This window comes from Camelina sativa, chromosome 11, assembly GCF_030686135.1.
Source record: "Camelina sativa cultivar CO46 ecotype springtype chromosome 11, ASM3068613v1".
Taxonomy (NCBI): Eukaryota; Viridiplantae; Streptophyta; class Magnoliopsida; order Brassicales; family Brassicaceae; genus Camelina; species Camelina sativa.
Window position 1 is genome coordinate 3,254,808 of NC_141890.1, and position 25,699 is coordinate 3,280,506.

At 35.8% G+C, this 25,699-nt stretch overlaps 8 protein-coding genes and 1 long non-coding RNA gene across 15 annotated transcripts; 4 read left to right on the forward strand and 5 right to left on the reverse strand.

Moving 5' to 3' along the window:
* Window positions 1-395: 395 nt before the first annotated feature.
* Window positions 396-1,578, forward strand: LOC104721419 (uncharacterized). The gene has a single exon (XM_010439398.3). It carries the CDS (start codon window positions 476-478, stop codon window positions 1,424-1,426), a length of 951 nt encoding a protein of 316 aa, XP_010437700.1. The 5' UTR covers window positions 396-475; the 3' UTR covers window positions 1,427-1,578.
* A 1,457-nt stretch (window positions 1,579-3,035) lies between these two features.
* Window positions 3,036-3,988, forward strand: LOC104721420 (uncharacterized). The gene has a single exon (XM_010439399.3). It carries the CDS (start codon window positions 3,086-3,088, stop codon window positions 3,986-3,988), a length of 903 nt encoding a protein of 300 aa, XP_010437701.1. The 5' UTR covers window positions 3,036-3,085.
* A 348-nt stretch (window positions 3,989-4,336) lies between these two features.
* LOC104721421 (uncharacterized) lies at window positions 4,337-5,449 on the reverse strand. Its single transcript, XM_010439400.3, has 5 exons — window positions 5,269-5,449; window positions 5,150-5,171; window positions 4,935-5,040; window positions 4,740-4,847; window positions 4,337-4,629 (listed from the first exon to the last, which is right to left on the reverse strand). The coding sequence occupies exons 1-5, from the start codon at window positions 5,327-5,329 to the stop codon at window positions 4,528-4,530; spliced, it is 399 nt and encodes a 132-aa protein (XP_010437702.1). The 5' UTR covers window positions 5,330-5,449; the 3' UTR covers window positions 4,337-4,527.
* A 515-nt stretch (window positions 5,450-5,964) lies between these two features.
* Window positions 5,965-8,328, reverse strand: LOC104721422 (putative protein phosphatase 2C 63). 2 transcript variants are annotated; one of them, XR_015571462.1, is made up of 5 exons: window positions 7,704-8,328; window positions 7,128-7,507; window positions 6,851-6,960; window positions 6,526-6,762; window positions 5,965-6,438 (listed from the first exon to the last, which is right to left on the reverse strand). XR_015571462.1 is itself a non-coding variant. In XM_010439401.3 (4 exons), exons 1-4 carry the CDS (start codon window positions 7,960-7,962, stop codon window positions 6,166-6,168), a joined length of 1,149 nt encoding a protein of 382 aa, XP_010437703.1. In that variant the 5' UTR covers window positions 7,963-8,328; the 3' UTR covers window positions 5,965-6,165. The 2 variants fall into 2 exon arrangements, 1 of the variants encoding a protein (XP_010437703.1); XM_010439401.3 differs by lacking the exon at window positions 6,851-6,960.
* A 1,891-nt stretch (window positions 8,329-10,219) lies between these two features.
* On the forward strand, window positions 10,220-12,440 carry LOC104721423 (putative prolyl 4-hydroxylase 9). Its single transcript, XM_010439402.3, has 8 exons — window positions 10,220-10,533; window positions 10,654-10,776; window positions 11,024-11,181; window positions 11,279-11,381; window positions 11,601-11,696; window positions 11,780-11,845; window positions 11,940-12,059; window positions 12,153-12,440. The coding sequence occupies exons 1-8, from the start codon at window positions 10,420-10,422 to the stop codon at window positions 12,237-12,239; spliced, it is 867 nt and encodes a 288-aa protein (XP_010437704.1). The 5' UTR covers window positions 10,220-10,419; the 3' UTR covers window positions 12,240-12,440.
* Window positions 12,441-15,730: 3,290 nt separating this feature from the next.
* On the forward strand, window positions 15,731-17,756 carry LOC104721426 (uncharacterized). The gene is made up of 4 exons (XM_010439404.3): window positions 15,731-16,477; window positions 16,831-17,059; window positions 17,193-17,317; window positions 17,441-17,756. The coding sequence occupies exons 1-4, from the start codon at window positions 16,133-16,135 to the stop codon at window positions 17,528-17,530; spliced, it is 789 nt and encodes a 262-aa protein (XP_010437706.1). The 5' UTR covers window positions 15,731-16,132; the 3' UTR covers window positions 17,531-17,756.
* On the reverse strand, window positions 17,747-19,778 carry LOC104721425 (uncharacterized). Its single transcript, XM_010439403.3, has 2 exons — window positions 19,403-19,778; window positions 17,747-19,198 (listed from the first exon to the last, which is right to left on the reverse strand). Exon 2 carries the CDS (start codon window positions 19,100-19,102, stop codon window positions 18,071-18,073), a length of 1,032 nt encoding a protein of 343 aa, XP_010437705.1. The 5' UTR covers window positions 19,103-19,198; window positions 19,403-19,778; the 3' UTR covers window positions 17,747-18,070.
* An 82-nt stretch (window positions 19,779-19,860) lies between these two features.
* On the reverse strand, window positions 19,861-20,928 carry LOC109127177 (small ribosomal subunit protein uS14z/uS14y/uS14x). Its single transcript, XM_019231591.1, has 3 exons — window positions 20,782-20,928; window positions 20,189-20,288; window positions 19,861-20,081 (listed from the first exon to the last, which is right to left on the reverse strand). The coding sequence occupies exons 1-3, from the start codon at window positions 20,841-20,843 to the stop codon at window positions 20,073-20,075; spliced, it is 171 nt and encodes a 56-aa protein (XP_019087136.1). The 5' UTR covers window positions 20,844-20,928; the 3' UTR covers window positions 19,861-20,072.
* A 2,090-nt stretch (window positions 20,929-23,018) lies between these two features.
* On the reverse strand, window positions 23,019-25,212 carry LOC104721427 (uncharacterized). Of its 6 annotated transcripts, none has more exons than XR_015571464.1 (6): window positions 24,707-25,212; window positions 24,340-24,459; window positions 23,889-23,988; window positions 23,533-23,787; window positions 23,334-23,400; window positions 23,019-23,187 (listed from the first exon to the last, which is right to left on the reverse strand). It is a non-coding gene; the product is annotated as an uncharacterized LOC104721427 (long non-coding RNA). The 6 variants fall into 6 exon arrangements; XR_015571463.1 differs by having other exon boundaries at window positions 23,334-23,420; XR_015571465.1 differs by having other exon boundaries at window positions 23,334-23,420; window positions 24,561-25,212.
* Window positions 25,213-25,699: the final 487 nt, after the last annotated feature.

Genomic DNA, 25,699 nt, shown 5'->3' on the forward strand with positions numbered 1-25,699 from the left:
AGAAGTGAAAACTATTTAATGATTTTGTCTTGTTCTGTGACTGTGTTCATATGAACAAACAATTACTTTGCGAATCTTTTTGTAGGTTTGTACATTTCTTCATGTTAAATGTCACTCACTTCTTGCATGTTTATACGAAACTGATATCAACAAGGACCACGCTTCTTTCCTTGCTTTCCACTCTTATTTTTGTTGAAATAAAATTAAAGTCAATTAGGAATTGGAAGAATCTAATTAATATCGTAATATGATGATAATAAAGACAAGGGCTAGATCAGATTTATCTGATCCACTTGTTTACAAATATGGATACGGATCAAAGTTGTATTTCCTATGTAATTTGGGAACCGACTCTCTAACCCATCCTAATCTGTATAAATACAGAACCTCTAAACTCTAAAGATCTCACAAAAGCAAAACAAAACAAAAGAAGAGAGAGCAATCAAAAATTTTGATTAAAGAAGAAGAAGAAGCGATGGGTCTATCTACTGCACGCAAGCTACTCGTTGTTCTCCTGGTTACTGTGTTCGTCTTCTCCGGGAGTGCTGACGCCTGGAGCTGGAGTTGGGGTTCTGGTTCCAACGGGGGTTGGGGATGGAGCTCCGGCAACTCTGGCGGTTCTTCTGGCTCCGCTTCTGGTGGTTCTGAAGACTCTAACTCGGGTGGTTCAAGCTGGGGTTACGGATGGAGCTCAGACGGAACAGATATTGACTGGGGTTGGGGAGGCAGCTCTGGCTCAAACCATTCTAGCGGTACTGGCTCTACACGCAAAAGTCACAGCCCTGGCCAAAATCCCTCAAGCCGCACTGGCCCTACACACAACGATCATAGTTTGGGCTCAAACCACTCAAGCATCGTTGGTTCTACACACAACAACCATAGCTCGGGCTCAAACCACTCGAGCATCACTGGCTCCACACACAACAACCACAACACCGGCTCATCAAACCACTCGAGCATCGTTGGTTCTACACACAACAATCATAGCTCTGTCTCGAACCACTCAAGCATCACCGGTTCTACTCACAACCACACGGCTCCAAGGAGGGGGAGAAAGATTGCGATTACTGTGTGGAAAAACGGATACGGTTACACAGAATGGGCTACAAAGCATGCCCCTTTCTACGTCAACGATATTCTTGTTTTCACGTACAACAACAACAACAATGATCAAACCCAATCCAAGACGACGAAACACAACAACAACAAGAACGACGTCTACTTGCTCCCAGACATTAAAAGCTTCAAGAGGTGCGATGTGGCGAGAGGCAAGAAGCTGGCCGCACGAAGAGGTTCATCATCATGGGGCTTCAAGTTGCTTCTCCGTAAGGTTCAGACTTACTACTTCGTCAGTGGAGACCCAAACGGCTGCAACCACAACATGAAATTCTCTGTCCACCCGATCCCCCACCCTTCTTCTCACTAAACTCTAAATCTAGTTCACTTGTTATTTCCTTTTCTTTAAAGTTTAAACTTTGAGTTAGTTTATATTCTGCGGGTTTTTTTTTTCTATTAGTTAACCATTGTATATGAGTCATTTAAAGGTTTATATATGGAATGATTATTAGTTTTATTAGAGTAAGAAGTTTAATATTTTGAAACTGAAGTTGTTGTAAACGAGGCTCGCTTCATGAGGAAGCATGATCAAGATTTTGAGATAAAGAAAATAACCTATAATACCTTTATTAGTACTTACCAATTAATGTTTGAGTAATCTATCGCCTCATGTAGACCAAACCAGAAAACATATAACTCCACTGTTGATGTATTGATTACATACTACAAGTCTACAAGTGAAACAGAAAAGAGGAACAGAAAAGAGGAAACAACATTGTTCATCAAAACAGGTGAAGAATCTTGATCCGCATAATTCTGAAAAGACACAGACAGATCCCAGGTTACAGGCACGACGCATAAGCCTAAGACATAACTTTGTAGCTTATGAATATTTGTATGGAAAGCTTCAGATCAAGGCAAGATGGTCATCTGAGACCTCGATTTCGCTGTATGTCCAAAGAAGAAGCCAACCTCGCAGCCAATTGATGTTTACACTTGCCAAAAGAACCAGTACAATATACAAAGTCAGGAACAGTAGATACAAACTCTAGACGTGAAAGGAATCATCTGAATAAAAAAAAGAGTCATACACATAGTTTGCTCTCCTCTACTATAATGGGCCTTTAGTCTTGGAAGCGCTTAGCTCTTTCGTGCCTATTAAGGATAAGCAGCAGACACCAGACAGCTTCACCCAGATTAAAATTAAACTCAAGTCATATTATCTCATGTTCTATTACAAATGAATTCCAAGAAACATGAGCTTCCATTAACCTGAACAGCACGTTACGACGAACTCTGTGTTAAAACAGGGGATAAACAACTTACCCAGACAAGATCCGACTACAATGTTGCCATAGTCCTCACGTCTCTGTGACTGTAACCCACCATTATTGTTTTCTTGGAACTGTCTATATTTACTACCATAACTCAAAGATCTTATGCTGCTGACGTCACTGAGCATCGAGCTGCAGGAATCTTATTTCAGCCAGTTTCTTCTAATAGGAAATATGGGCAGTAGGTCATTGTGTTACAACATGCATGTAACTCTCTCCCTCTATCTCTCTCTCTCTCTCTCTCTCTCTCTCTCTCTCTCACAGTTCCCCGAGTGTCGAAAAAGTGGGACAAATCGATGTCAGGAGCTGAAGTTCCATGTTAAATGTAGCTCACTTCTTGCGTGTTTTATACGAAACTGATATCAATAAGGACCACGCTTCTTTCCTTACTTTGCACTGTTATTTTGGTTGAAATAAAACTAAAGTCAATTAGGAATTGGAAGAATCTATAATATCGTATATGATGATAAAGACAAGGGCCTAGATAGTTTTATCTGATCAACTTGTTTACAAATATGGATACAGATCAAAATTGTATTTCCTATGTAATTTTGGAACCGACTCTCTAACCCATCCTAGTCTCTATAAATACAGAACCTCTAAACTTTAAAAAGCTCACAAAAGCAAAGCAAACAAAAACAAAAGCAAAAAAGAGAAAGCTATCAATATATTTGATCGAAGAAGAAGAAGAAGCTATGGGTCTATCTATGGCACGCAAACTACTCGTTGTTCTCCTGGTTACTGCGTTCTCCTTCTCAGGGAGTGCTGAAGCCTGGAGCTGGAGTTGGGGTTCCGGCCAGTCCGGTTCCAACGGGGGTTGGGGATGGAGCTCCGGCAACTCTGGCGGTTCTTCTGGCTCGGCTTCTGCTGGTTCTGAAGACTCTAACTCGGGTGGTTCAAGCTGGGGTTGGGGATGGAGCTCAGATGGAACAGATACTGACTGGGGTTGGGGAAGCAGCTCTGGCTCAAACCATTCTAGCGGTACTGGCTCTACACGCAAAAGTCACAGCCCTAACCAAAATGACTCAAGCGCCACTAGCCCTACACACAACAACCATAGTGCGGGCTCAAACCACTCAAGCATCGTTGGTTCTACACACAACAACAACAGCTCCGGCTCAAACCACTCAAGCATCGTTGGATCTACACACAACAATCATAGCTCGGGCTCAAACCACTCAAGCATCACCGGTTCTACACACAACCACACGGCTCCAATAAGGAGGGGGAGAAAGATTGAGGTTACTGTGTGGAAAAACGGATACGATTACACAGAATGGGCTACAAAGTATGCCCCATTCTACGTCAACGATGTTCTTGTTTTCACGTACAACAACAACAATGATCAAACTCAATCCAAGACGAAGCACCACAACAACAACAAGAACGACGTATACTTGCTCCCAGACATGAATAGCTTCAAGAGATGCGATGTGGCCAGAGGCAAAAAGCTGGCCGCACGAGGAGGTTCATCATGGGGCTTCAAGTTGCTTCTCCGTAAAGTTCAGACTTATTACTTCGTCAGTGGAGACCACAACGGCTGCAACCACAACATGAAGTTCTCTGTCCACCCGATTCCACACCCTTCTTCTCACTAACTATAAATCCACTTGTGATCTTTCCTTTTCTTTAAAGTTTAAACTTTGAGTTAGTTTATATACTGCGGGTTTTTTTTTTCTCTATTAGTTAACCATTGTTATATGAGTCATTTAACGTACTTTTATCGAATGATTATTACTTTTACAAAGCTATATATAGTTTTCTTCCACTGGAGTAAGAAGTTTAATATTTTGAAATTGGAGACTTATATGCAATTACCTAAAACAAGCTAATAAGTTGTTGCAAACGAGAGGCTCGCTTCATGAGGAAGCATGCTCAAGCTTTTGAGATTAATTAGGAAAATCACCTAGTACTTTACCAATGTGTGAGTAAATTATCACCTCATGTAGACCAAACCAGTAAAGATATAACTCCATTGTTGATGGATTGGTTACATACAACAAGTGAAACAGAAAAGGGGAAACAACATTGTTCATCAAAACATGTGAAGAATCATGATCCGCATATATAATTCTGAAAAGACACAGATAGATACCAGGTTACTGGAACGCATAAGCCTAAGACATAACTTGTAGCTTCAGATCTTAGAGAGCATCAAGGCAAGATGGTCATCTGAGACCTCGATTTCTCTGTATGTACCCAAAGAAGAAGCCAACCTCGCAGCCAACTGATGCTTACACTTGCCAAAAGAACCAGTAGAATATACAAAAAGTCAGAAAGCAGTAGATACAAACTCTAAACGTAAAAAGGAATCAATCATCTGAATAAATTTTTTTAAAAAAGTATTACACATAGTTGCTCTCCTCTGCTGACAACATCATAGAAGAAAGAATAACATCCACAGTAATCTCCTGGGAAACAGAGATACTCTTCTCTCTTCTGAGATTCTCCCACAACCTGACAAAAACACAAACCAATTTTGTCAGATTATCAAATCTGTGACTTTTCTTTGATAAACCAGTGGGATGTGTTGATCTCTCTCACCTGAAAGATTGATCTCCCACTGGGTAACCCAGAGATTTTCTTCACACCTCTTTTGTCGATGATTCTGGTTGCTTTCTCAAGATTCTTACCAAACAACAAATGCAAGCTGATATTTGCAAAAAAAAAAAATAATAATAATACTTCAATTTCATTTTTAACTCAAACCCAAATTTATACTCATCAAATCAATATAATTGGTTTGGGGGATAACTAACATTGAGAGCTGTTCTTCGGTTACTGCCATAAAAAAAAAAAAAAAAAAAAGGAACAATTCAACGAAATTGATTTATTATTTATTGTAAACGAGGAAAAGGAAGAGGAAGTAAAAGATGACCTGAGCCGGTAGATTCAATCTCGGACCAAACGGCGTCTGCCACCAAAAGAGTGACGCTCATCGTTTTGTGATTTTACTTCCGTGGGAAAGTTTCTGAGAATAGTCTTCCAGAATTGTTGAATTTGAGTTTGAATCTTTTGCTGTTCCAAGCGCTTCCAATTTTACATTCATTGTATGTGTTTTCGATTCGAGTAAGCCAAAATAACTATTGTTCACTTCATTCGGTCTAGAATTTGGACCAGATGAAATTTCGGTTTATTTTATTTGGAATTTCGGTTTAATTAGGTTCAATTCATTCTCAAAGCCAACACATCCCCATCATGTAGGCTTGGGCATTCGCGGTTCGGTTCGATTAGACAAATTGTTCAGTTCATTCGGTCAATGATTTGGACCAGATTGAATTTCGGTTTGTTTTGTTTCGAAGTGTTCGATTCGGACGTTCAATAATCGGTTTGGTTTGGATCGAACGTTCAGTTGAATCAGTCACTTTTAATTTTTAATTTTGGAAATTGGACCAAGTTGAAGTTCGCTTCGATTGGAAAGTGACTGATTATGCTCGGTTTAACAGTTTCGGTAAAACCGCGTATTTTCACTGTTTTCCAACTCTAGAAGATTCGTACTTGTTTATCTACTTGGCACAATTATTTTGGTAAGTTTTGGAAAAGTAGGCAACAATTGGACGGTTTCACACTAAAATTTATCAAAAGAAAAGGGTTTCGTTCTTCTTTGCTGGTAAAAGAATATACAAATCCAACTCCAATATTTAAGTAACAAATTAAAAAAAAAAAACAATTTTTCGTAGTAAAAAACAAATAAACAAATGTGTAAACAAGTGTTCTCCCTATTAGGATCTTTCCCAAGCAACCATTTTTTAGTTTTTACCATAAAATCAAAGAGTCAGTATAACACATTGAGTAGCCTTCGTTGTTCTGCTTCATCAGCGTGTAACGAGTAGATGTCCGGTGGAGCTGTGATGCCTCCTTGCTGTACCAATTTAACATTCGATGAAGTAGAGGATTTATGCTGGTCGAGATATACAACAACGACGCTTATGTCGTCATGGAAATGTCGTCGAATTCCTCTCGCTATCTTCTTTATATCTCCATATCTCATTTCTCTCTTCTTTGCTGCTTCTTCGAGAGCTGCTCTAACAAGTCTTCGTGCAATCCCCTGTATAGATCACAGAGTGTTAAAAATCTGAAGTAACTAACAGAAAGGGAAAGACACAAGCTCTTAAGTGTAGTAGGGCAAACTTACATTTCTTGGGTGTTTGACAACGATTTCTACGGCTGCTTCATCACTAAGATGTTCCCAGAGACCATCTGATGCAAATATCAGAAACAAGTCCTGTGGCTTAAGCTTCCTTACTATAATGGAGGGTTCGGCTGTCATTGCTGGTCTCCTCAAAGGAATAGGAGTTCCATGTTGCTGGAATATAGGATCCCTGTAAAACTCCGGTTTTTTCAAGTATACATCCCCAATTGATCTCGATACCTATAAAGAATTGCAAATAAAAACGATTCAGCCAACAATACAAATGAGTTCAACATTCATAGAAAGATCAATAACGAATACAAGCAACCAAAAAGCATGTATCTTCATTATCATGCAGAGCTCTGACTATCGCGAATTCATAGAAACGCACAAAATCCACTGGGGAAGAAACGTTGCAGGAGCCCGTGTGACGGATTCCTGGAACATCGCAAGCCCCCATTTATATTAACGAAAAGAGAAGAAAAAAACCACCATCAGATTACACCTTTTATATATGAAAACACAATCATAAAACTTCATCACAGATGCTATGTACATGAAATCACGCAAGCAAGCAAGCCAACCAGAACTATATATAACTATACCTGAATAATGCCTTTAATCCTCCAAACTCCACGAGTGTATATAACGATTTGTGAATCATCGGGGTTAAGTGCCTTAACCTCCTTTCTAACTTCTTCAACAGCAACATTATGATCAGTAGATAACCTTTCAGCTACTGCCCTCTTTTTATCACTAACATCTCCTGGAACAACGCTCCCAAGAACAGCTCTGGAGTCCCCAAGATTCGCAACATACAGAGTGTCATTAGAGATGGCACCAACGAGACAACAAGATCCTACAGTAGCCATTTGAGGTTTCATCGGGAGGGATCGTTTAACCATATGACAAAACTCCTCTTCAGTTTCTTTAAACGCTTTTTTAATAACATCTACAGATAGTCCCCCATGTTCTCTTGCGAATTCTGCAATCATAAAAAAAAAAAAACAATCTTTTTTAATTCACTAACAGGACCAAAAAAGAGAGATCACAAAGAACAAAACTTTATTAGCAAAAATCGAATCTTTTCTTATGTTGAAATGATCAGGTTGATTGAGAGATCTCATCAATTTGAAGTGAGAATCCAAAAACCTAATTTTGAGAAAGAGTGAGATGATTACTGTGCATATAAGGAAAGAGATGTCTGTTAACGAATCTAGAAGCTTCAGGTCCGCCATGACCATCGTATACGCCGACGTAAGTAGCGGAAGAAGAAGTGAACACCTGACTCTGATCTTCCAACCTGGAATTGGCTTGAACCACCGCAATCGAATAATCACCACCGGCATGAGGTCTTAATTCCGATTGCCAGAGTAAACCATCACCACTGGCTCTACTTCCCAAACACCGTTCGAGAGGCCGTGCTAAAGCTCGCAACATCTCACACCTAACCTTACCTTACTTTACTTAGGGTTTTTCTTCTAATACAAACAGTGTCGAGTACGACGAGTAGAGAGAAAGAGATAGAGAGGAAAAATCAACGGGAATTTTGGATTCGATTGGATAGAGAAAGCTTTTTTGGGAATTTGATTCGTTCGTATTGTTTTGATCTGATCGGTTTTGAAGGGATTTTGTATGTGTGTTGTTGAGTTGGTGGTATCAAAGAATACCGCGTGAAGAAGAAGATGAATGAAGAAGAAGAATCTGATAGAGATGACTTGGACTACTTATCTTGTGCCGTTCTTTATTATCCTACGTAGACTACGCGTCGTTTTTTTCTATTTATGTTTTTTTTGCCGTGCTTATTCTATATCCTTCCCTTTCTGCTTTTATATAGCTTTTTTTAACGCGTTGTTTATTTTAAAAAACAAATTGTTTCTTCTCCATTTGGTATTTTTCCATATATATAAAGGGCAAACATATAAACGTCATTGCCGTATATATTTTAATGAAAATAAATATCTTTCTCAATGGAAAAATTAAAAAGACAAACAAAAAGTAAGTTTCTGATGCGGTCCAACTAAAAAAATATATCTAAAATCAACAGCTACTTTTATGTCGTGTTTTTTGGAAAACTAAGTAGAAGATATTTTATTAATTTAAATATTACATGGTCAATGTGTGAGCATTGTTTAAAAAAAAAAGGTAGGCCATTTTGAAGTATAACAACAATGAGTCAGTATAATCAAAATTAAAATTGTGTTTTGTTAAAAAACAAGCCTATTTTGTATTAAATATATATATGAAAATGTTGTAAATAAGAGAATGGGTAACGATGAGTAAGGCTGTAGCCAACGTGTAAGCTGATAGTATTTACTTGTCAACTAAGATAGACGGATAACTACTGAATACAATTTCCGGCTAATCTACTCATCTTAAGTATTTATTCTAATTTTATTGTCACGTTATAGTTTCCTTTATAAGAAAAATATATTATTTCTTCTGGTCAAAACTCTTTGTGTGTTGTTCTAGAGAATTCATAAATACGGTGAATATTAGTATTGATTATTGAATAATCTAATTGCAAGTTGCTGCATTTTATTAGTTTTTTTAAAAGAAGTTTTTTTTACGCATGTAATTAAGAAATTGACGTCTACGGACTTGTATAAAAGATACGCAGAGCCAACTAGAAGAAATACATTGGCCCAACTTGTCAGATTCTTTTCGACGATGACATGTTTTCCAAATTTTATTTATATTTTTGTTTTTTTAGTGTGAATGTGTCTTCCAAATACCTCCACTATTACACATTGGCACATGTGTTTCCAAATTGCACATTTTCTTATCACATTAATAGTTAATATGTACTATTGATAAAAATTATGTAAAATTAAAAATAAATTATTTTCATATTTTTTTGTTCTCTATGCCCTCTCTTGATCTTATTTAAAAAATAAAAAAAATTGATCAAAATATGTTGATTTAACTAATTGGACACATATTTTCTAGATTAGTTAAATAATAATCATATTTTCGATCTCTGTTTCATATTTTATATGTAATAAAGGCGATCAATGATCATCTATTATTTATAAGGGGATTTCTTAAGATATACAATTTATTTACAACATACAAGTCTGTTATTTAATTTATATAAAATTTTGTTAAATACACACATTACGAAATTTGTTGTTGTACTTTTGTATTGTTATTAATATAATTTTTTTTGATAATTGTATAGCATTTGAGAAGAAAGATAGTGATCTCTATTATTTGCCAAAAAAGATAGTGATCTCTATTTTGTAGATTGAAAAATAAATTATGATACATGATAGTGATCTCAAATGAACTTTTTGATTATGAGTATTTTAAAGAATAATATATCACATTCGGCGAGAAATAAATACATAAATACAACTTCAGTTTAGAACTTCAATTTTTTATTTTTTTTTCACAGCCTTCAGTTTAGAAAATTTTAAAATGTAAATAATTTTGCAGTTTATATCCACCTTATTTATTTTGTTAAAAGGAGTTCATATCCACCTTATATTCACATATCCATTAAAAACTTCAAAGTCGTAAATAATCACAGCCTTTGAATTCAGACAAAACAACTGAAGAGAAGCCACCAAATTCAAACAACAATAACTTCGAAGTTCCATCGAATAAAAAACTTAAAACATTCTACACAATCAAATTTTAATAAAATGTAACCGAAACTCTAACCATATTAATTTGGGCGCTGACTGTTGACCGTAAAGAGAACCAAAACAAAACCAAAAAAAATTGGTCAACGAGAGATCAATATTATAAAACATATTTAAATAGAAACTTTTTTTTTTGTGGGTGCTTCACTGGATCGAAGGAAAAGCAAAAGCGTCTCGGACTTCGTTACTTAAGCCGGCGAAGATCTTCATCGGAAACCTTATCGGATCGGATCGGACGGAAGAAGGCTCGATGAAGAGCAAATTGAAGAGCTACAAGAGGAAGAAGCTAGGGTTAGCCACTGTTATCGTCTTCTGTTCCCTCTGTTTCCTCGTTGGTTTCTATGGTTCCACTCTGCTTTCTCAGGTGTGTGAAACTCTCGCTGATCCTCTAACACTGTGGTCTTTAAAAGATGCGATTTTGGAGTCTCTCTATCTCGGATTTGTGACGAATCGATGTTTTTTTTTTGTTTTGTTTTGGGAATAGAACGTGCCTCGTATTAAACCCAGGTTGAGAATGTTGGAGATGGTGGAGAATGTGGAAGACGAGGCTGGCTCGATGCCTCATGGTGTTACTGGAGACGAATCTGTTGGATCGATTCCGTTTCAGGTCTGATTTTGTTGCTAATTTTAGACTATTAAGATGTCTTGCTAAGGGTGAAATCGATTAGTGTTAGGGCAAGATTGATTGATCTACTTGAACTTTGTTTTCTGGTTGAAGATTAGATGTTTGTGACTGTGCTAGTTGAAGTTTGTCTGTCTGTCTGTCTTCTTCTGGTTGATGTCATGTGTGTGAGATTATTGTGTTTTCTTAGCAATTAAGGTCAACTGAGGCATGTTTTCTGAAATGGGGTCAGGTACTGAGTTGGAGACCGAGGGCTATATATTTTCCGAATTTCGCAACTGCAGAACAATGCCAAGCTATTATCGACAGAGCAAAGATTAATCTGAAACCTTCTGCTTTGGCTCTCCGGAAAGGAGAAACTGCTGAAAACACCAAGGGCACTAGAACAAGGTCTTTCTTTCTTTCTAGTTTCATGTGGCATTGTCGTCTTCAACCAAAGATTCGTTAGTAGCCTCATCATTGTTTTTCCTGGTGTGTGTTGTTGCAGCTCAGGAACTTTTATCAGTGCTTCAGAAGAAAGTACTGGTGCCCTGGATTCTGTTGAAAAGAAGATCGCAAGGGCTACGATGATCCCAAGGACCCATGGAGAGGTTACATTTCTCTATTCAACTTAGCATGCTATTTTGATTACTATGAAAGTGGCAATATGCATTTCAAGGCCTTTTGGTTGAGTGCTTATCAGCCCTTTTAATTGTTGAGATTTCTGAAATCCAACAACATTTATCATCGCTATGTTGTAAAAAAAAGAGTGGTGATCAGTTTGCTATATATTAATATATTAACACAAGAGAGATTTGATGTTTTTGCAGTCTTTCAATATTCTAAGATATGAACTTGGCCAAAAGTATGATTCCCACTATGATGTTTTCAACCCAACTGAATATGGACCACAATCAAGCCAAAGGGTAAGTAAAATCCTTAATATCCGTCATTATCTATATAGCTTTCTTTAGAACCGAGGAGACCTCATTTGCTTGCTTTCACACAGATTGCTTCCTTCCTGTTGTACTTATCTGACGTAGAAGATGGCGGTGAAACCATGTTCCCATTTGAGGTCATTTTATAATATATACCGTTGCTTACTTTTTAACATATTTCAGACCCTTTTGGTTAGTTTTGATTCCATTCCATTGCTCTCGATCTGACAGAACGGTTCGAACATGGGCACCGGATACGATTACAAGCAATGTATTGGGTTGAAAGTAAAACCTCGGAAAGGAGATGGTCTTCTTTTCTATTCCGTGTTTCCAAATGGAACGATTGATCAGGTAAAACAAAGTTTCAGTTTTTTCTCCTGACTCTCCAATTCCCTGGATTAGTTCATGCTAATAGTAGCTGTTTGCCTTGCAATGCATCTGCAGACTTCGCTTCACGGGAGCTGCCCGGTGACCAAAGGAGAGAAATGGGTAGCGACCAAATGGATCAGAGACCAAAACCAGGAAGAATAAGTTAGGGTTTTGTTTCTCCATATATGTCTTGCAGCTTTAATCTTGATGGATCCCTCGTGTACAGTTATATTCTTATTATTCAAACAAAAATAGAGTCATTACACACAAACCCGTCTTGGGCGTGTGTAGCTATTGAGTTTTCTTATACAGTATTATAATGTGAATGATTCAAAATATTTATAATGAAAATATGGTTGGAAATAGGGATCCTCTGAACAAAATAGACGTTTCTTTAATTTGGTGTTGTTTAATATTTTCAGTCAATCAATACACAATGTGTTCCATCATTTATTTTTTCTTTTACTTAACAAAAATGTGTGTAATCAAGATGATATCTGTTTAAAATAGAGAAAACTTATAAAAAAAAACCTAAACTTATTTTGATTTGGAAGTTTAATACCAAATAGTTTTTGATTGGAATAAAAATACCAGATATATTAAATTATGTCAAATAAAACCTTATCTTTAAATGTGAGTAGATTTTAATCCGAGACTTACTAGCGTAAAATGGCCATTACAGAATTTTTAACGGACAGTTTTAAAGTATATATACAATCCGTTTATGAATTACTATGGTATGACGTTGTAGCCTAGTGGTAATGTGTGTGTTTTGTAACAACCAGAACCTATTGAAAAGGAAAATATCTTAAGGATTGTTATTGGAGGAGTGATTTCTAAATCTAAATTAGAATTATAAATTCTGAAAATCAAAACATATGGATTTTGAAATAACATGTTATACACTTTTCAATCCATTTAAAACATAATGTGGATTTTGAAATCCAAAAACAAATCATTAAATGAATAACATGAAATTTTAACAAGTATTTGTAAATCATAGAACCAATAACACATAATTTTGATAAGTATTTTAAAATCAATGATTGAATAACACATAATTTTTGTTTGGATTTCTAAATCTATTAAAATCATAGAACCAATAACCGTTTATTAGTTAAAAGAGAAAAATACGTACATGTTTTTGGAAATATACTATATTTCTAATTCCGAACGAGGAGATAATTAGGAATGAGATATGTCTTGGTAATTCCCAAAGGGTGAGATGTCCATTGGGAGAACCAACAAGCAAGATCTTGCTCTTACTATGATCAATATGAGAATCAAAAACAGATCTTCAGCCCATATTGGTGGTGGTACTTAAGTATTTAACATTGAGATTTGAATCTTCACAGCCTCCTAACAGAAAAGATTATCTTGGATTGCACATACATGACAATCTCTCATCATCCTTGGATGAGTCATTGGAGGGGTCTCCTCCCACATATTAGAAACATAATTGATGATCTTGAGTCGAGTAAATAGCTCCTTCTCCTCTGGTTTGTGATTACCTAACATAAAAATTTTGGACTTGATGCTCGCCATGCAATCTGAGGAAGGAATAGGATGTGCTAGTGGTAGTTTCATAAGCCAATATCCGGTAGACAAAGAAAAAGACTTTTGCTTCAATCCAATGGTGAAAATATTAGGGTATTCATCTTGGTTCTCATAAAGAGAGATGTAAACCAAAGATTCTTGCCTCAATTGAGTCAAACACTCTCAGAAAAGATATTCAGATATGATCATATCTAAAGCGATTTGAGATTAGAGATAGCAGCCGTTAGTTTTAAAAATTTGATTTTGGATATTTCTTATATAATGAACTAAGGGTTTAGCAATAACGGTCGGATTAGGGGTTTTTTTTTTTTTTGTTATGATGCTTTTATGAACAAGGTTTGTTGTTTCTCAATTAGTCATAAAATTCAAAAAAAATATGTTCAAGATTATGTGATATCTAGAGCAGAGCCGAGCGGACTTGTCACTTAACGATTTCTGAAAATTTCTTCAATCATCAGGACATGAATTCGTAAACCGAACTTCAAAATAAAAATCAAACCGAATCGTGGTTTATGTTTTATTATTTAATTGTTTTTTTATTTGTTGTGTTTTCTCTTTTTTAAATTGGGCTGTGTTGTGTTGTAAAAATTAAGTCTTTTAGGTCATGGTGCTGCTGCTCTGTTGGTTGATCTTCCAAATCCGAGAGAGAGACAAAGAAAAAGAGTGGCTTTGATAGTTTGCGAATTCCTTTGCCTAATGTGAACAAAAGTCAAGGCTCTGTATTAGTAGCAATTTTGTAAAGAAGCTAGGGGGGTTTAGCCACATTTGTCATTGTTTTCTTATAATGTGAATGATACAAAAAAATATAAACTAAAATAACCTCCTGACATAGAATACTTGGTTAGAACAAATATCCTTTGTATAAGTTGACGTTTCTTGTTGTTTGATATTTTTCAATTATGAGGCATGTGGTTCTGAAATTTTATTCGTTCTTTGTTGCGACTTATGAGATAATAAAATCTGGTGGTGCTCTGTAGTAACCTATGTTTTATGTATTTGTCATTAACTCTGTATCGTTCATCAACTCAACTTTCAAAAGTTGTAGTGAAATGATCCATCAACATCTTTTTATTTCGCAAACACCAATAAGAAAATCTTGTGAATGCCAAGGAATTAGCTAGTGAGAGAAGCTCGTGTAAAAAATTAGTCTTCTGATCTCTTAAATAGCTTTTTATTTGTTTGGGAAAGGACCATATAAAATGCTCTGGTCCGTACCCTGGCCTAAGGGAATGTACGGGCCTAGACCTTGAACTTCTTAGTAATTTAAAAAAAAAAAAAAGCTTTTTATTTGTTTCTTGCAAATTAAGTAAGATTTCCTGTAAGATAGATAGCTTCTTCTTTTAAAATTGTTGTTATGAAAGTTTTGCGGCTGGTGAGATTTATTTGGTTATCTTCGATTTCAGTCATAGTTATAACTTATATGACTGAACTTAATATGTAGTATAAGCTACATGCAGTGCGAAAGGAGAGAAATGAGAAGTGTGGATTGATTTGGGTGCTACTACTTCCTTTAGTTACTTGGTGGAGGATTTCATGTTAATACACAATGTAATCTCTATTTTTTCCTTTTTTACTTAACAAAATGTTTTTTAAAATGAAAGAATTAATTTGTTCAGATGTACATTTCTACAAAATTCCTATTTATAAAGTAAAAATATAGTTTATGTATATATATATATATATGTGTGATGTGCCGCCATCTACCTCTTTTATGTGAGTTTTTGTCACAAGAATGATATTTAGTTTGTGTGTTTGTGGCATCATTTGCTTATTACTTTGATTTTTAGAATCAACCAAAAAATGCCGACAGAAAAGAGAAAAGAATCTTCCAAAAGTAAACAAAAGAACAGAGAAAAGATTCTTCCAATGATCTAAACGTTATTTATTGACTACATTTTAAAATAAAAGAGTTCACAAAAAGTGGCTCAAAGCAGGAACTTGGGACACGAACGCAACACGTGGCTCCTATTAAAAGGTTAGCGTCACTGAGTTAAGTTGTACGTGTCAGAAACGATGACGTCGACACTAACCAATGTGAACAAGACGTTTAGATCAAGTGACCAACCCTTAAGAACACCACAGAACAGAGACAGTTTGGTCTTTGACCGACCCGTCCACCTTTTCCGGTCACGCGCCTAATGTTTAAAGATTATGTACTTTATTTTCTCTAATAATTTGGCTTGGCTTTTGAGTTTATTGAGTGTTAGTAAAACAAATAATAACACTAATCAATGTGATAACTAAGCTAAAATAAGTAACACAATAGCCTTTATTAAGGGTTCAATTATATGAAATAAATTATACTCCTTCTGAGTCTTTTAAATTGCAAAATTAATTCTGAGATTCAATTCTTTTTTATTTATTTTTGGGCATTTACACTAAAAAAAAAAAAAACAGAGCTCTGTCTTGTGTGTTTTTGGCTTCTCCACCGCCGTTATATATAAAACCCTTTCCTCTGAACCCCAAAAACTCTCGGAGCCACCATCACACACACGACGATGACCGGCGCATTGTTTAGAAACGCTGCCAACGACGCTGCTCGGATCTTTCGATTACAGAGAACAGCGGCGACGAGTCCTTTCGTAAAGCTTGATCCTTTACCGATAGGAGGAGACGTCCGACGGCGGTTGCAGTCTAGGCCTTATTTTCGTACGCCTCAGTTCTTCGGGAAAGCAAAAAAGGAAACAGGTGTCTCTGGTTTCTGCTCTTCCTCGTCTTCTTCTTCGGCCGTCTCTACTGCTGGATTCATCGGTTGGTATTTGGGTATGGTGAAATCTCGGCCGGTTCTTACCAAATCCGTCACTTCTTCGCTTATTTACATCGCCGCCGACTTGTCTTCTCAGGTAGTTTCATAACTTTTTTTTTTCAAAAATCAGAAGCTAATAAATTAATGCATAGTTTGCTAAGTCATGTTATATGTTCTGTGTTGATGTTCTTCGAGTGACAGACTTAATTTTGATCTTGGTTGATTCAGTCTTAAGATTTTATTGTGTTTTCTAAAGAGCAGTAATAGTAGAGTGTATCTCCATGGTGCTTTAGAGATTTGAGATAAGAGAAAGATTAGTTTGATTCTCAGTAACGTGTCATAAGGAGATGGAGTTAATGTGAACTGAGTTGTTTAGATTTGTTTGTGTTTCTTTGTGCGTTGTTGATAAATGTGACTTAGAGCTGGTGTTTGTGTTTGATGTTTCAACAGACAATACCGCAAGATTCTGTTGAGTCTTATGATTTGGTAAGAACAGCAAGGATGGCAGGATACGGGTTACTAATCTTGGGTCCTACACTTCACTATTGGTTCAATCTCATGTCAAGACTGTTTCCAAAACGAGATTTGATCACAACGTTTAAGAAAATGGCCATGGGACAGGCGGTCTACGGCCCTGTCATGAATGTTGTTTTCTTCTCATCTAATGCAGCCTTACAGGGTAAGATTTTTAACTGTGCTTGAAAATTCTTGTGGGTTGATATAGAACAGTTTGTTTGATGTTACATTGTTGCTCTAGGTGACATAAAAATCTTGCAGACATAAAAAGTCTGATTTTTCAATTAATTTTTCAGGTGAAAACGGTTCTGAGATAGTTGCTAGATTGAAAAGGGATCTACTTCCCACGATGTTAAACGGTGTCATGTATTGGCCTTTGTGTGATTTTGTTACTTTCAAGTTCTGCCCTGTTCATTTACAGGTATGCATGCTTTGATTACTTCAATTTTATTTTCCAATTTGGGGCCTCACTTTGATTTACCTTTTTGCTTCATTCCTCATGGTTATGAACTCAATTCTGGTTTCTTTCTTTTTTTGTCTGCAGCCACTTGTGAGCAACTCGTTTTCGTATCTATGGACAATCTACATAACTTACATGGCAAGCCGTGCGAAGCCAACTGCCATTTCAAGTTGAAACAGCTCTCTTGGGAGAGCACTCAGTTTTATATACTTGGAGGATTCGATTATGTAATCTAGAAAATGAAGAAATTAGAGCCCAGAAGCTTTTTACTAAAAGAAGCACAGCATTCTTTGATTTCTCTCTCTGTGTAAAACTAAAATGTAAAGCATTTTGCATTGGTTGCTTTGACCACACAACTTTGACCAGACAAATGAAAAATTCACACAAAACTTTACAAGAACCGAAATTGGCTTTACTTCTTTTTGCTTTCATTATTAATTTTGTTACATGAGAGAGCAAACCCATACGAGAGAAAAACAAATCAGCTAAAGAAATGGCGTTTACTTCGAAATCGCTACTACTTAAAATCTCACTTCTACTTATAACAACTTGTACAACACCAAGAAGACCCACCTTCTTCTCTTCATAGCTTCTCCCACTGAAACTTGAAACATCAAACCAAACCAGAACACACTCCAAAAACCCAAATTTCAGGTTCAATGAAGTAAAATCAAATGCTATGTATCAAAACTATGGTGTTTGTTGCTAACTCTTTCACTTTTCTGAAGAAAGGGAACAGATCTTCTCCATATGTATAGGCCAATCTTCTCCAAGAATCTGAGGATTCAACTCCATACCAGCACGAAAATCTGACATGGATACATATGAAAGCCTTCTGCTTTGCTGTGTATACTGGTAATTCATCTCTCTTACCCGTTGTTCATTCCCACATCTAGTATTAGCCAAACTCAAACAAGGCTGAATCAGCCTTCTCATAAACGCATCCAATCCGCTATTAAGAAGACTAACAGAGTCCATAGTTACCTTTATCCCCTCCATCTCCAATCTCCTCTCCAACCGACTCCTTAACGTTCTTGTATCAGGTAGTTCACCAATGCTCTGACAAGTCTTGAAACTACTGCTACACATAGATACATTGGAAATAGACTTTCTAGTAGCTCCATTCCTCCTAAGACTCATGGAAACACCAAGCGGAGCAGTAACAGGACTCCGGCTCTGAACACTTGGACTTGCTGCCATTTGTTCAACCTCTTCTCCATCCTCCACAGATGCAACTTCCACGGGAGGTCTACTTCCAAGAGAAAGCAATTCAGTAGCACTTTGAGCCTTGGACATGGACTCCTCGTTTGTAGTAGTTAGACTATGATGAGGCTTCCCAAGTGGACTCGGCCTGTCTCTAAAGTTCCTCGACCTGGAATTGCGAGTCGAAGGAGAGAACGCAGAATCACCATAAAGTTGCTGACTTTGATAGTTCTTCTTCGTATTCCCATGACCAAATCTAACAAAGCTGCCACCTTTCTTGGCAAATCTTGAAGGTGGAGACTTGGCAACACTAGCATTCTTGATGATGGAACGTAATAGACGGTTATGGAGATGGATGTGTTGTCTACCGATGGTCTTGATAAAGAACTTGTCGAATTCAGATTTGGTTATCTTCAAGGCGAAGAATCTTCTGAGCTGATGGAAGTAACTCTCAGCTCTTTGATGTCCAAATTCTCGGAAAATAAGGGATTTAATCTCCAACGTATCTAACCGGGAAGAACCTTGAGCTGCTTCTGATCCCATTCTTGAAAAATTTCAAACTAGCCCCCACTAAAACCACATCTGTAAAGTTTCAATTTTTAAGATCCCAGACCTTAAAACCCCCAATTCGACACATACCTGAAAAAAATCGGATTTTTAGATCGAATTGAAGTAACGAAACAATCAATTGTAAACTAGGAATTGAGAAATTGAAAGAAGAGAATCAGAATTAAGAAATCAAGCATCGGCAATTTGATGAAACCAGAAGCTGAGAGGTAATTTTCGCGAGAATGAGAGAATCAAAGGGTGAAGAAGATAGATGAGTAGAGAGAATAAACTTACCCAGTTCAAAAAGGCTTCACCTTTGTGCTGCCCTAAAAGGCAAAGAGGGACTTTTGTTTAGTTCCCTCGTTTCATCATCTCATGTTCGCTTCTTCTTTTGTTCGTCTTCTTACGCGAGAGAAGAAACTGAAGACCTGTTTGGACTACGAACAGACACACACGTGCGTTAGTTTAAAGGAAAAAAAAAAGCTTCAAATTGTATATTTCATGGATTTGATTATGTTAAATCATTTTGTTTCATAAATCTCTCATCTAATATGTGAAATTTAAGTGGTAAATCTGTGGACAGCTGCATAGTTTTTATCTTTGATACACATTGCTGCTAGAGTCATCATCTACAATGATTCAACAAATTTGTAAAATTATTGGTCACTATATTCGTTTGAACTGTGTTACTATGGTTCATAAAGCGGTAAAGCCAGAACGATCAACAGAGTAATGTCAACACACAATTCAAAAAGGTAAAGAGAAAACTCAAATTTATATATGAGAAGCAATTGTGGAACAAGATTGGGCTAAAACGAAAGAGAAGACACAATAAGATTCAACAGCTCAAAAGCTTTATCGAAATAGTTCCAACATATTTTTATCAAATCCATTACAATATCTAAGCTTGAAAGTTCAAAACCCCAACCAAATAACTGCTTCTCCGTAACACCATTACTCTTGTTTAACGGTACTGCAAACGAAGGAAAACAAAAGAAGATAAATTAATAAACATTCCAAAGAGAATGAGACACACGATAACTGAAAGATCATCATCAACAACATATTTATAAAGTATACCTTAATGAAACCGATTTCCTTGGCGTTGCTACGGAAGCACTGTCTGCAGCAGTTGAGACCATACTTGCGGATTAATCCATGCGAGTTTCCACACACACGGCTACACAAACAACAACAATTCCCAACCTTTTTCATTAGATTCCTCTAAACAAAATCAACACCACAAACCATGACACAATGAACATGCTAATAACTTAATTCTATAAGGCAGAGAAGGCAACTACAACCAACATAGGGTACTAATCTTGTATAACACAAAAGCAAACTCATGTCTTGTACAAATAAGTTACTGCTGAACCAAGTTAAGATAAAAGCATCATTGGCACTAATGTTGAATCATTCAAGCAAAAAAGTGTGGCTATTACTAAGAATCAAGAGAAATGTTTTATTTTTCTCCTTCTAAAACATGAAGACAGTAACATAACATCAAAAGTAAACAGCATTTCTATAATGGAAATCTCTGCGATATGAATTAGATTACACAATCTAAAACCAACACCAGTTTAATCAACCAATACGAGCAATAGAAGATCAGATTCAGGATAGAGAAACACGAATCTGAGTCTCAGAGTTTAGAAAGAATATGAGATTACCAGGTACGGGATCCAGGCCCGTATTTTTTGGGATGTGAGTTCCACACGTTCGAGTGACCCATGATGATTTCTCAGAGCTGCAAGCTAGAAGACGACGACGACGAGCGGCGAGAAGACAAACAACACTCTCTATAGAAATTGAAAACCCTAAATTTCGTAGTTAGTTTATATATAAGTTGCGAGTGGAACCAAAAAAAATAGAAACGTATTTTCATTACACTATTGGGCCGATTAGTATAGGCCCACTCTTGAATTTAGAAGATTTAAGTAGAGATAGAGAGTCCACTACAAGTTTCTCAGAATTATTCATAAATTTTGTAGTTACCAAAAAAAAAAACTATAATGATTTTTAAGTATTAGCTGTTAAAAATTTAGTTTCAATTTTTTTGTTTTAGATATCGGACTTGAATGTATATCATATGAATTGTGAGATTTTGTTAGACAAAGTATATAGCGGAAACAATTTTACAGAATAAATTTTACAAAATAATCAATAAATCTTAACTTTTGGTTCTACTAAATTTATGATGTTGGTTTTTTTCCCTAAATCAAATTATCTTTTTGTCATCCAAAATATATAGCAAAGTCTAAAATGTTACAATATGAACATACTCTTGACTCTTGAGTAGTGATAAGAAACTAGGAATAATAATCTCAATATATATTCACTCGTAAAATGACGTTTCTATTTAATATTAAAAAGGTACTTACTTCCAAACCATATAATGTGGGAAGATTTCAGTAAAGTTGTCAAACTATTTATGATTGGTTCTAAGCGATTACAAATCTTTTAATTTTGTTGTAAAAACTGTCAAAGTATGAGAAGAAGAAGTTAAGAAAACGACAGAGAATTATATAACGGACGGGGAACAGTCACATATATCAGCTTTGGTGTCAAATGATATTAAAATAAAAATAATAAATACAAAATTACAAATACACTATGCAAGTAAGATTTATTATTTCTGAATTTTTTTGTGTGTGAATTTGATTATTCGATTAATACACCTTATTTTTCTGCATTAGCTGTTAACATCAGAAATTAAAACAGTAAATATTTAAAAATTTCTTGAACAAAAGTCAATTCTAATTTAATAGGTGATAAAAAAAGTACAAAAAACAAAAACCAAAGTCAATTGTAATTTAACAGGTTACAAAAACCCAATGTCAAAAGTATAGAATGAATTGCTGAAGAATATCCAAAGTGAACCATATTATTTTTTCGTATATGCATATTTTTCATGTATTTGGGTTTTAGAAGTTAATCTCTTTATTTATTTATCAAGAAAATGCTGTCAAGATCCAAAAGAGACATTTTTAAAAGACATTTAAAAGTAACTGGAAATGGAAAGAAAAATATAATATTTGTGTCAAATAAGTAAATAACTGTATTAAATGTATCTAGAATGTCACAATCTATTACTAAACTAATTACTTAAAATCATGTTAGGATTATTAAAAATAACTAGGATAGTACCCGCGCTACGCCGCGAGAATGATTTTTACGTGTTTTTTTTTCTTTTTGGTGTAATTTTAATTATTATGTGTGGTTTTTTTTTTATCATTTGTTGTATTCTGTTTTTTTTTAAGTTGGGAACACATGTGTTGCTGGCGAATTCAATGATGTATGCGATGGATATTTCATTTACAAGGAAATTTACCGCTTCATGGACTACATGCACTATGTTTAATTTAAATAATATTTTATGTTTTATTTATCTTATTCCGAATTTTCAATTTTAAGACCACATTATATAGTTACAAGTTCTTTTATTTTATCCTAAAATTCTCCAAGCAAGTCTTCATATTTAGCCCTTGTCATATTTGGCTTGGTGTTTTTTGTTTTTTTTGTGTTTTTTTTTTAGGTTAATTTTATATAGTGTTTATTTTGAAGTAAATAAAATTAGATTGCATTGGTTAGATTGCATTTACCTTATTAAAATAATTAAAACTTACCTTAGAGTTCAATTTGAAAATTTTCTCAAGCACACAAAGGAGTACCACCCTTACATTCATCTACCCATTTATAATCAATAAAATTAACTCTTTATATTCCTCTACCGAATTATATATTATCATGTCAAGAAATTGTTAGATATCAAAACTTATGTTTACTTTTGCTAAACAAATAAGCAAAAAGCAGAAGTCTATAAAAAGACATAACTCTATACAAAAGATTGAATCTGGAACACACAATTGAGATTTTCTAACTTAAAGTATCACCGTGAGACAAGATAAATTGAATAGGCACTATATTAGCTGGAATTAATGGTTAGGACATAGAACAAGATGATAATGCGTTACCTGCAGTTGCTGCTTTTTGTGTACAATACAAAACTGATTTCAGACCAAACATGAGTAATGACGTGAAGGCTCTGCAACCATTGTTGGATGGTCGAACCAGACCTGCCAAAGATCAAGACTTTAAGTGTTAAAAAATTCACAATATATTTTATACTTGACTGATGGTTATTATACTAAAACAATTGATTTGGGTAATGAAACTTAATCGAATACCAAACCGATCCAGGGTATACAAGAAGAATTTTTACCTTGTGGGCTTTTGCTAAACCTTTGGGAAGAAGGTCAAGAATTATGGCATTCCATATTCGTTGTCCTCTGAAATAAAGCAGTGACGTCTGTCATTCATTTAATCGGTTAAAATCAGTAAGAAAAAAAAAATCATAAACCAGAACATTTCCTGTTATTAAAATCGGTTAAAGAAAGCAAATTGGTTAAAAGCGGTTTTACCCGTTGCCATGTTGTGAATTTCCCGCGAATGAAGCTCCGTCCAATACCTCAGCCTCACTTTGTTCCAATTGTAAAAGTCTGAATAAATAACTTTTTCTTTGAAGTCCAAAGTCCAACCAATGTGGTGTATGACGTATTGTGTGTGAACGATGTTCTAATAAAGCCAAAGCAGGTTTTTGACTCAAGACAGACCAAAACTGGACTTCACATGTCAAGATGTGCAATGACAGTTAAACCTTTCCTTGAATTAGATACCTAACTCGAGGAAGGTAGGATCGATGTGTAAGTTTTTGCTCTCAATATTAATGTGTTACCATAAGAATTAAGACACATTAATAGCAAAAGGAAGAACAAACCTTGTTGTCTTGATTGCAGTCAAGCTTAAGGAAAACCATATCCTGGTACTTCTCAGATAGCTCTTTGTATTTGGGAGCAATCACTTTGCAAGGACCACACCTGCAGAGTAAAATCGAAACAAGACTTACACTGAGTAAAACAACAGTTTCTTGAGAATAAGAATCCATGAACATCACATAAGCAGTGCAAGCTTGCTCACCCGACCTAGCCAAAACCAATCATTACTCACTATATTAAACTGAAGATTTTTACCAATCCATAGAACAGAAGAAGTGAAGCGCTCTCGGTCTCCAACTTGAACAGGTACACACATATATATCTCTACCCAAATCATTATAATTTCTTTGATCTAATGCATCACGTTAATTTATCTTAGGTCCATAAATTTCGGTTCGGGGAACACAACACAGAGCCTTAAACAAGCAAAGATCAAATACAACAATAGTTTACCAAGGTCAACGCATAGCCTCCAAGTGTATCTTCACCTTGGCAAGATAACGGTCTCAATTCATCAAGTGGAAAAGCATTGTTCATATATCCATCAAAAGCATGATAAAACATCCCACGTACCTACACACTCAATGTCAAAAATGAACCCATCAAATTGAGTAACTCACCACCAAGCCAAGTTATTATGCAAAACCTACTTCTCAAAAGGCTAAAGAACTTACCTTTACGACATAATCAACATCAATGAGTAATTACAACATCCAAAGATCAAGACTTTAAGTGTCCCCAGAAAACGAAAATTCAATTTGGGGACAACAGAGCAAAATCGAGAGAGCGAGTAAATCCAGATCTGTTGAGGAGTGTTTACCTCGTCTCTGGCTGTTTAGCTTCATCAGGTTTAACAGTTTCGGCGAGAACTCCATGGTGAAGAACAAGACCCGAGAATGTGAGAGAGATCAAGATGGGAAACAAAAGCCACCTAGAATTTGATTCCATCGATAAGCTGATTTTAATCTTGTAAACGACTTACTCACTTCTCGTTCCCACATCAATAACCTTCCTCTCCTTCTCACCTTCGTCACACCTGAGTCTCCGCCGCAGTTCGTCGTCGAGTCACTCCTCTCACTTCAATCCTTTTTCACTCCTATCCTCTCTCAGCTTCCTTCGACTTCTTCGTCTACTCCTTCAACCAAAACCAAAGATGACCCTGAAGTTGTTTTCAAAGCTTGGCTCAGATCAAAATTTGACGAATTTGTCAAGCTTCTACTCGATGTTCTCGTCTCTCAACAGTCGGAAGATGATTCTAAGGGTATCTTCTTACGGTGAAGCGAGAATTGAGATTTGGGACATTTTCAATAAATTTCATTGATAGGTAAGCAAAATTATAGATGATGTGTATTAATTAATTGTTATCATTTGATTGGTTAGCTATTTTTATCGATGTGTTAGTTTCTACTTCATTACAAAAGTTGAGGTGTCAATAGCTGGTAAAAAACAAGTAAGTTTTATTGTATTGATGTCTGCTCTTTCATTATGAACAAAAAATCTCTTAAGAACAAACCTAAATTTTAGATATTGGACTAATTGATGGGTTAACTGGAAAAAGTAGCTACATTTTTTTTTTTTTTTTTTGTGCAAACAAGAATTTTCATTACTTAAAACCTCAAGAGACGGAAGTTCATACAATCAAAGGTTAAAACATAACAAGATGGATAGAGATAATGGTTACATGAGTTTTCCAATGGAGTACAGTTTGAAAAATCTTTTGAGACCATTGTGGAGTCGACCATGAAGAATAACTTCGCGACTTCCTTGATCAGCTTGTGATCATAATCGCCATGCGCAAAATATGCGACCAAGC

Coding starts and splice junctions, on each gene's coding strand:
- LOC109127177 (XM_019231591.1), bottom strand. CDS start 20,843: ATGGGTCACTCGAACGTGTGGAACTCACATCCCAAAAAATACGGGCCT. Junction 20,289..20,781: donor GGGCCTGGATCCCGTACCTG/GTAATCTCATAT, acceptor TTGTTTGTGTAG/CCGTGTGTGTGGAAACTCGC.
- LOC104721421 (XM_010439400.3), bottom strand. CDS start 5,329: ATGAGCGTCACTCTTTTGGTGGCAGACGCCGTTTGGTCCGAGATTGAA. Junction 5,172..5,268: donor GATTGAATCTACCGGCTCAG/GTCATCTTTTAC, acceptor TTTTTATGGCAG/TAACCGAAGAACAGCTCTCA. Junction 5,041..5,149: donor ACCGAAGAACAGCTCTCAAT/GTTAGTTATCCC, acceptor TGCAAATATCAG/CTTGCATTTGTTGTTTGGTA.
- LOC104721419 (XM_010439398.3), top strand. CDS start 476: ATGGGTCTATCTACTGCACGCAAGCTACTCGTTGTTCTCCTGGTTACT.
- LOC104721423 (XM_010439402.3), top strand. CDS start 10,420: ATGAAGAGCAAATTGAAGAGCTACAAGAGGAAGAAGCTAGGGTTAGCC. Junction 11,182..11,278: donor ACCAAGGGCACTAGAACAAG/GTCTTTCTTTCT, acceptor GTGTTGTTGCAG/CTCAGGAACTTTTATCAGTG. Junction 11,697..11,779: donor GACCACAATCAAGCCAAAGG/GTAAGTAAAATC, acceptor GCTTTCACACAG/ATTGCTTCCTTCCTGTTGTA.
- LOC104721420 (XM_010439399.3), top strand. CDS start 3,086: ATGGGTCTATCTATGGCACGCAAACTACTCGTTGTTCTCCTGGTTACT.
- LOC104721426 (XM_010439404.3), top strand. CDS start 16,133: ATGACCGGCGCATTGTTTAGAAACGCTGCCAACGACGCTGCTCGGATC. Junction 16,478..16,830: donor CCGCCGACTTGTCTTCTCAG/GTAGTTTCATAA, acceptor ATGTTTCAACAG/ACAATACCGCAAGATTCTGT. Junction 17,318..17,440: donor TCTGCCCTGTTCATTTACAG/GTATGCATGCTT, acceptor TTTTGTCTGCAG/CCACTTGTGAGCAACTCGTT.
- LOC104721425 (XM_010439403.3), bottom strand. CDS start 19,102: ATGGGATCAGAAGCAGCTCAAGGTTCTTCCCGGTTAGATACGTTGGAG.
- LOC104721422 (XM_010439401.3), bottom strand. CDS start 7,962: ATGTTGCGAGCTTTAGCACGGCCTCTCGAACGGTGTTTGGGAAGTAGA. Junction 7,508..7,703: donor TCTCTTTCCTTATATGCACA/GTAATCATCTCA, acceptor TTATGATTGCAG/AATTCGCAAGAGAACATGGG. Junction 6,439..6,525: donor TTGTCAAACACCCAAGAAAT/GTAAGTTTGCCC, acceptor TGATCTATACAG/GGGATTGCACGAAGACTTGT.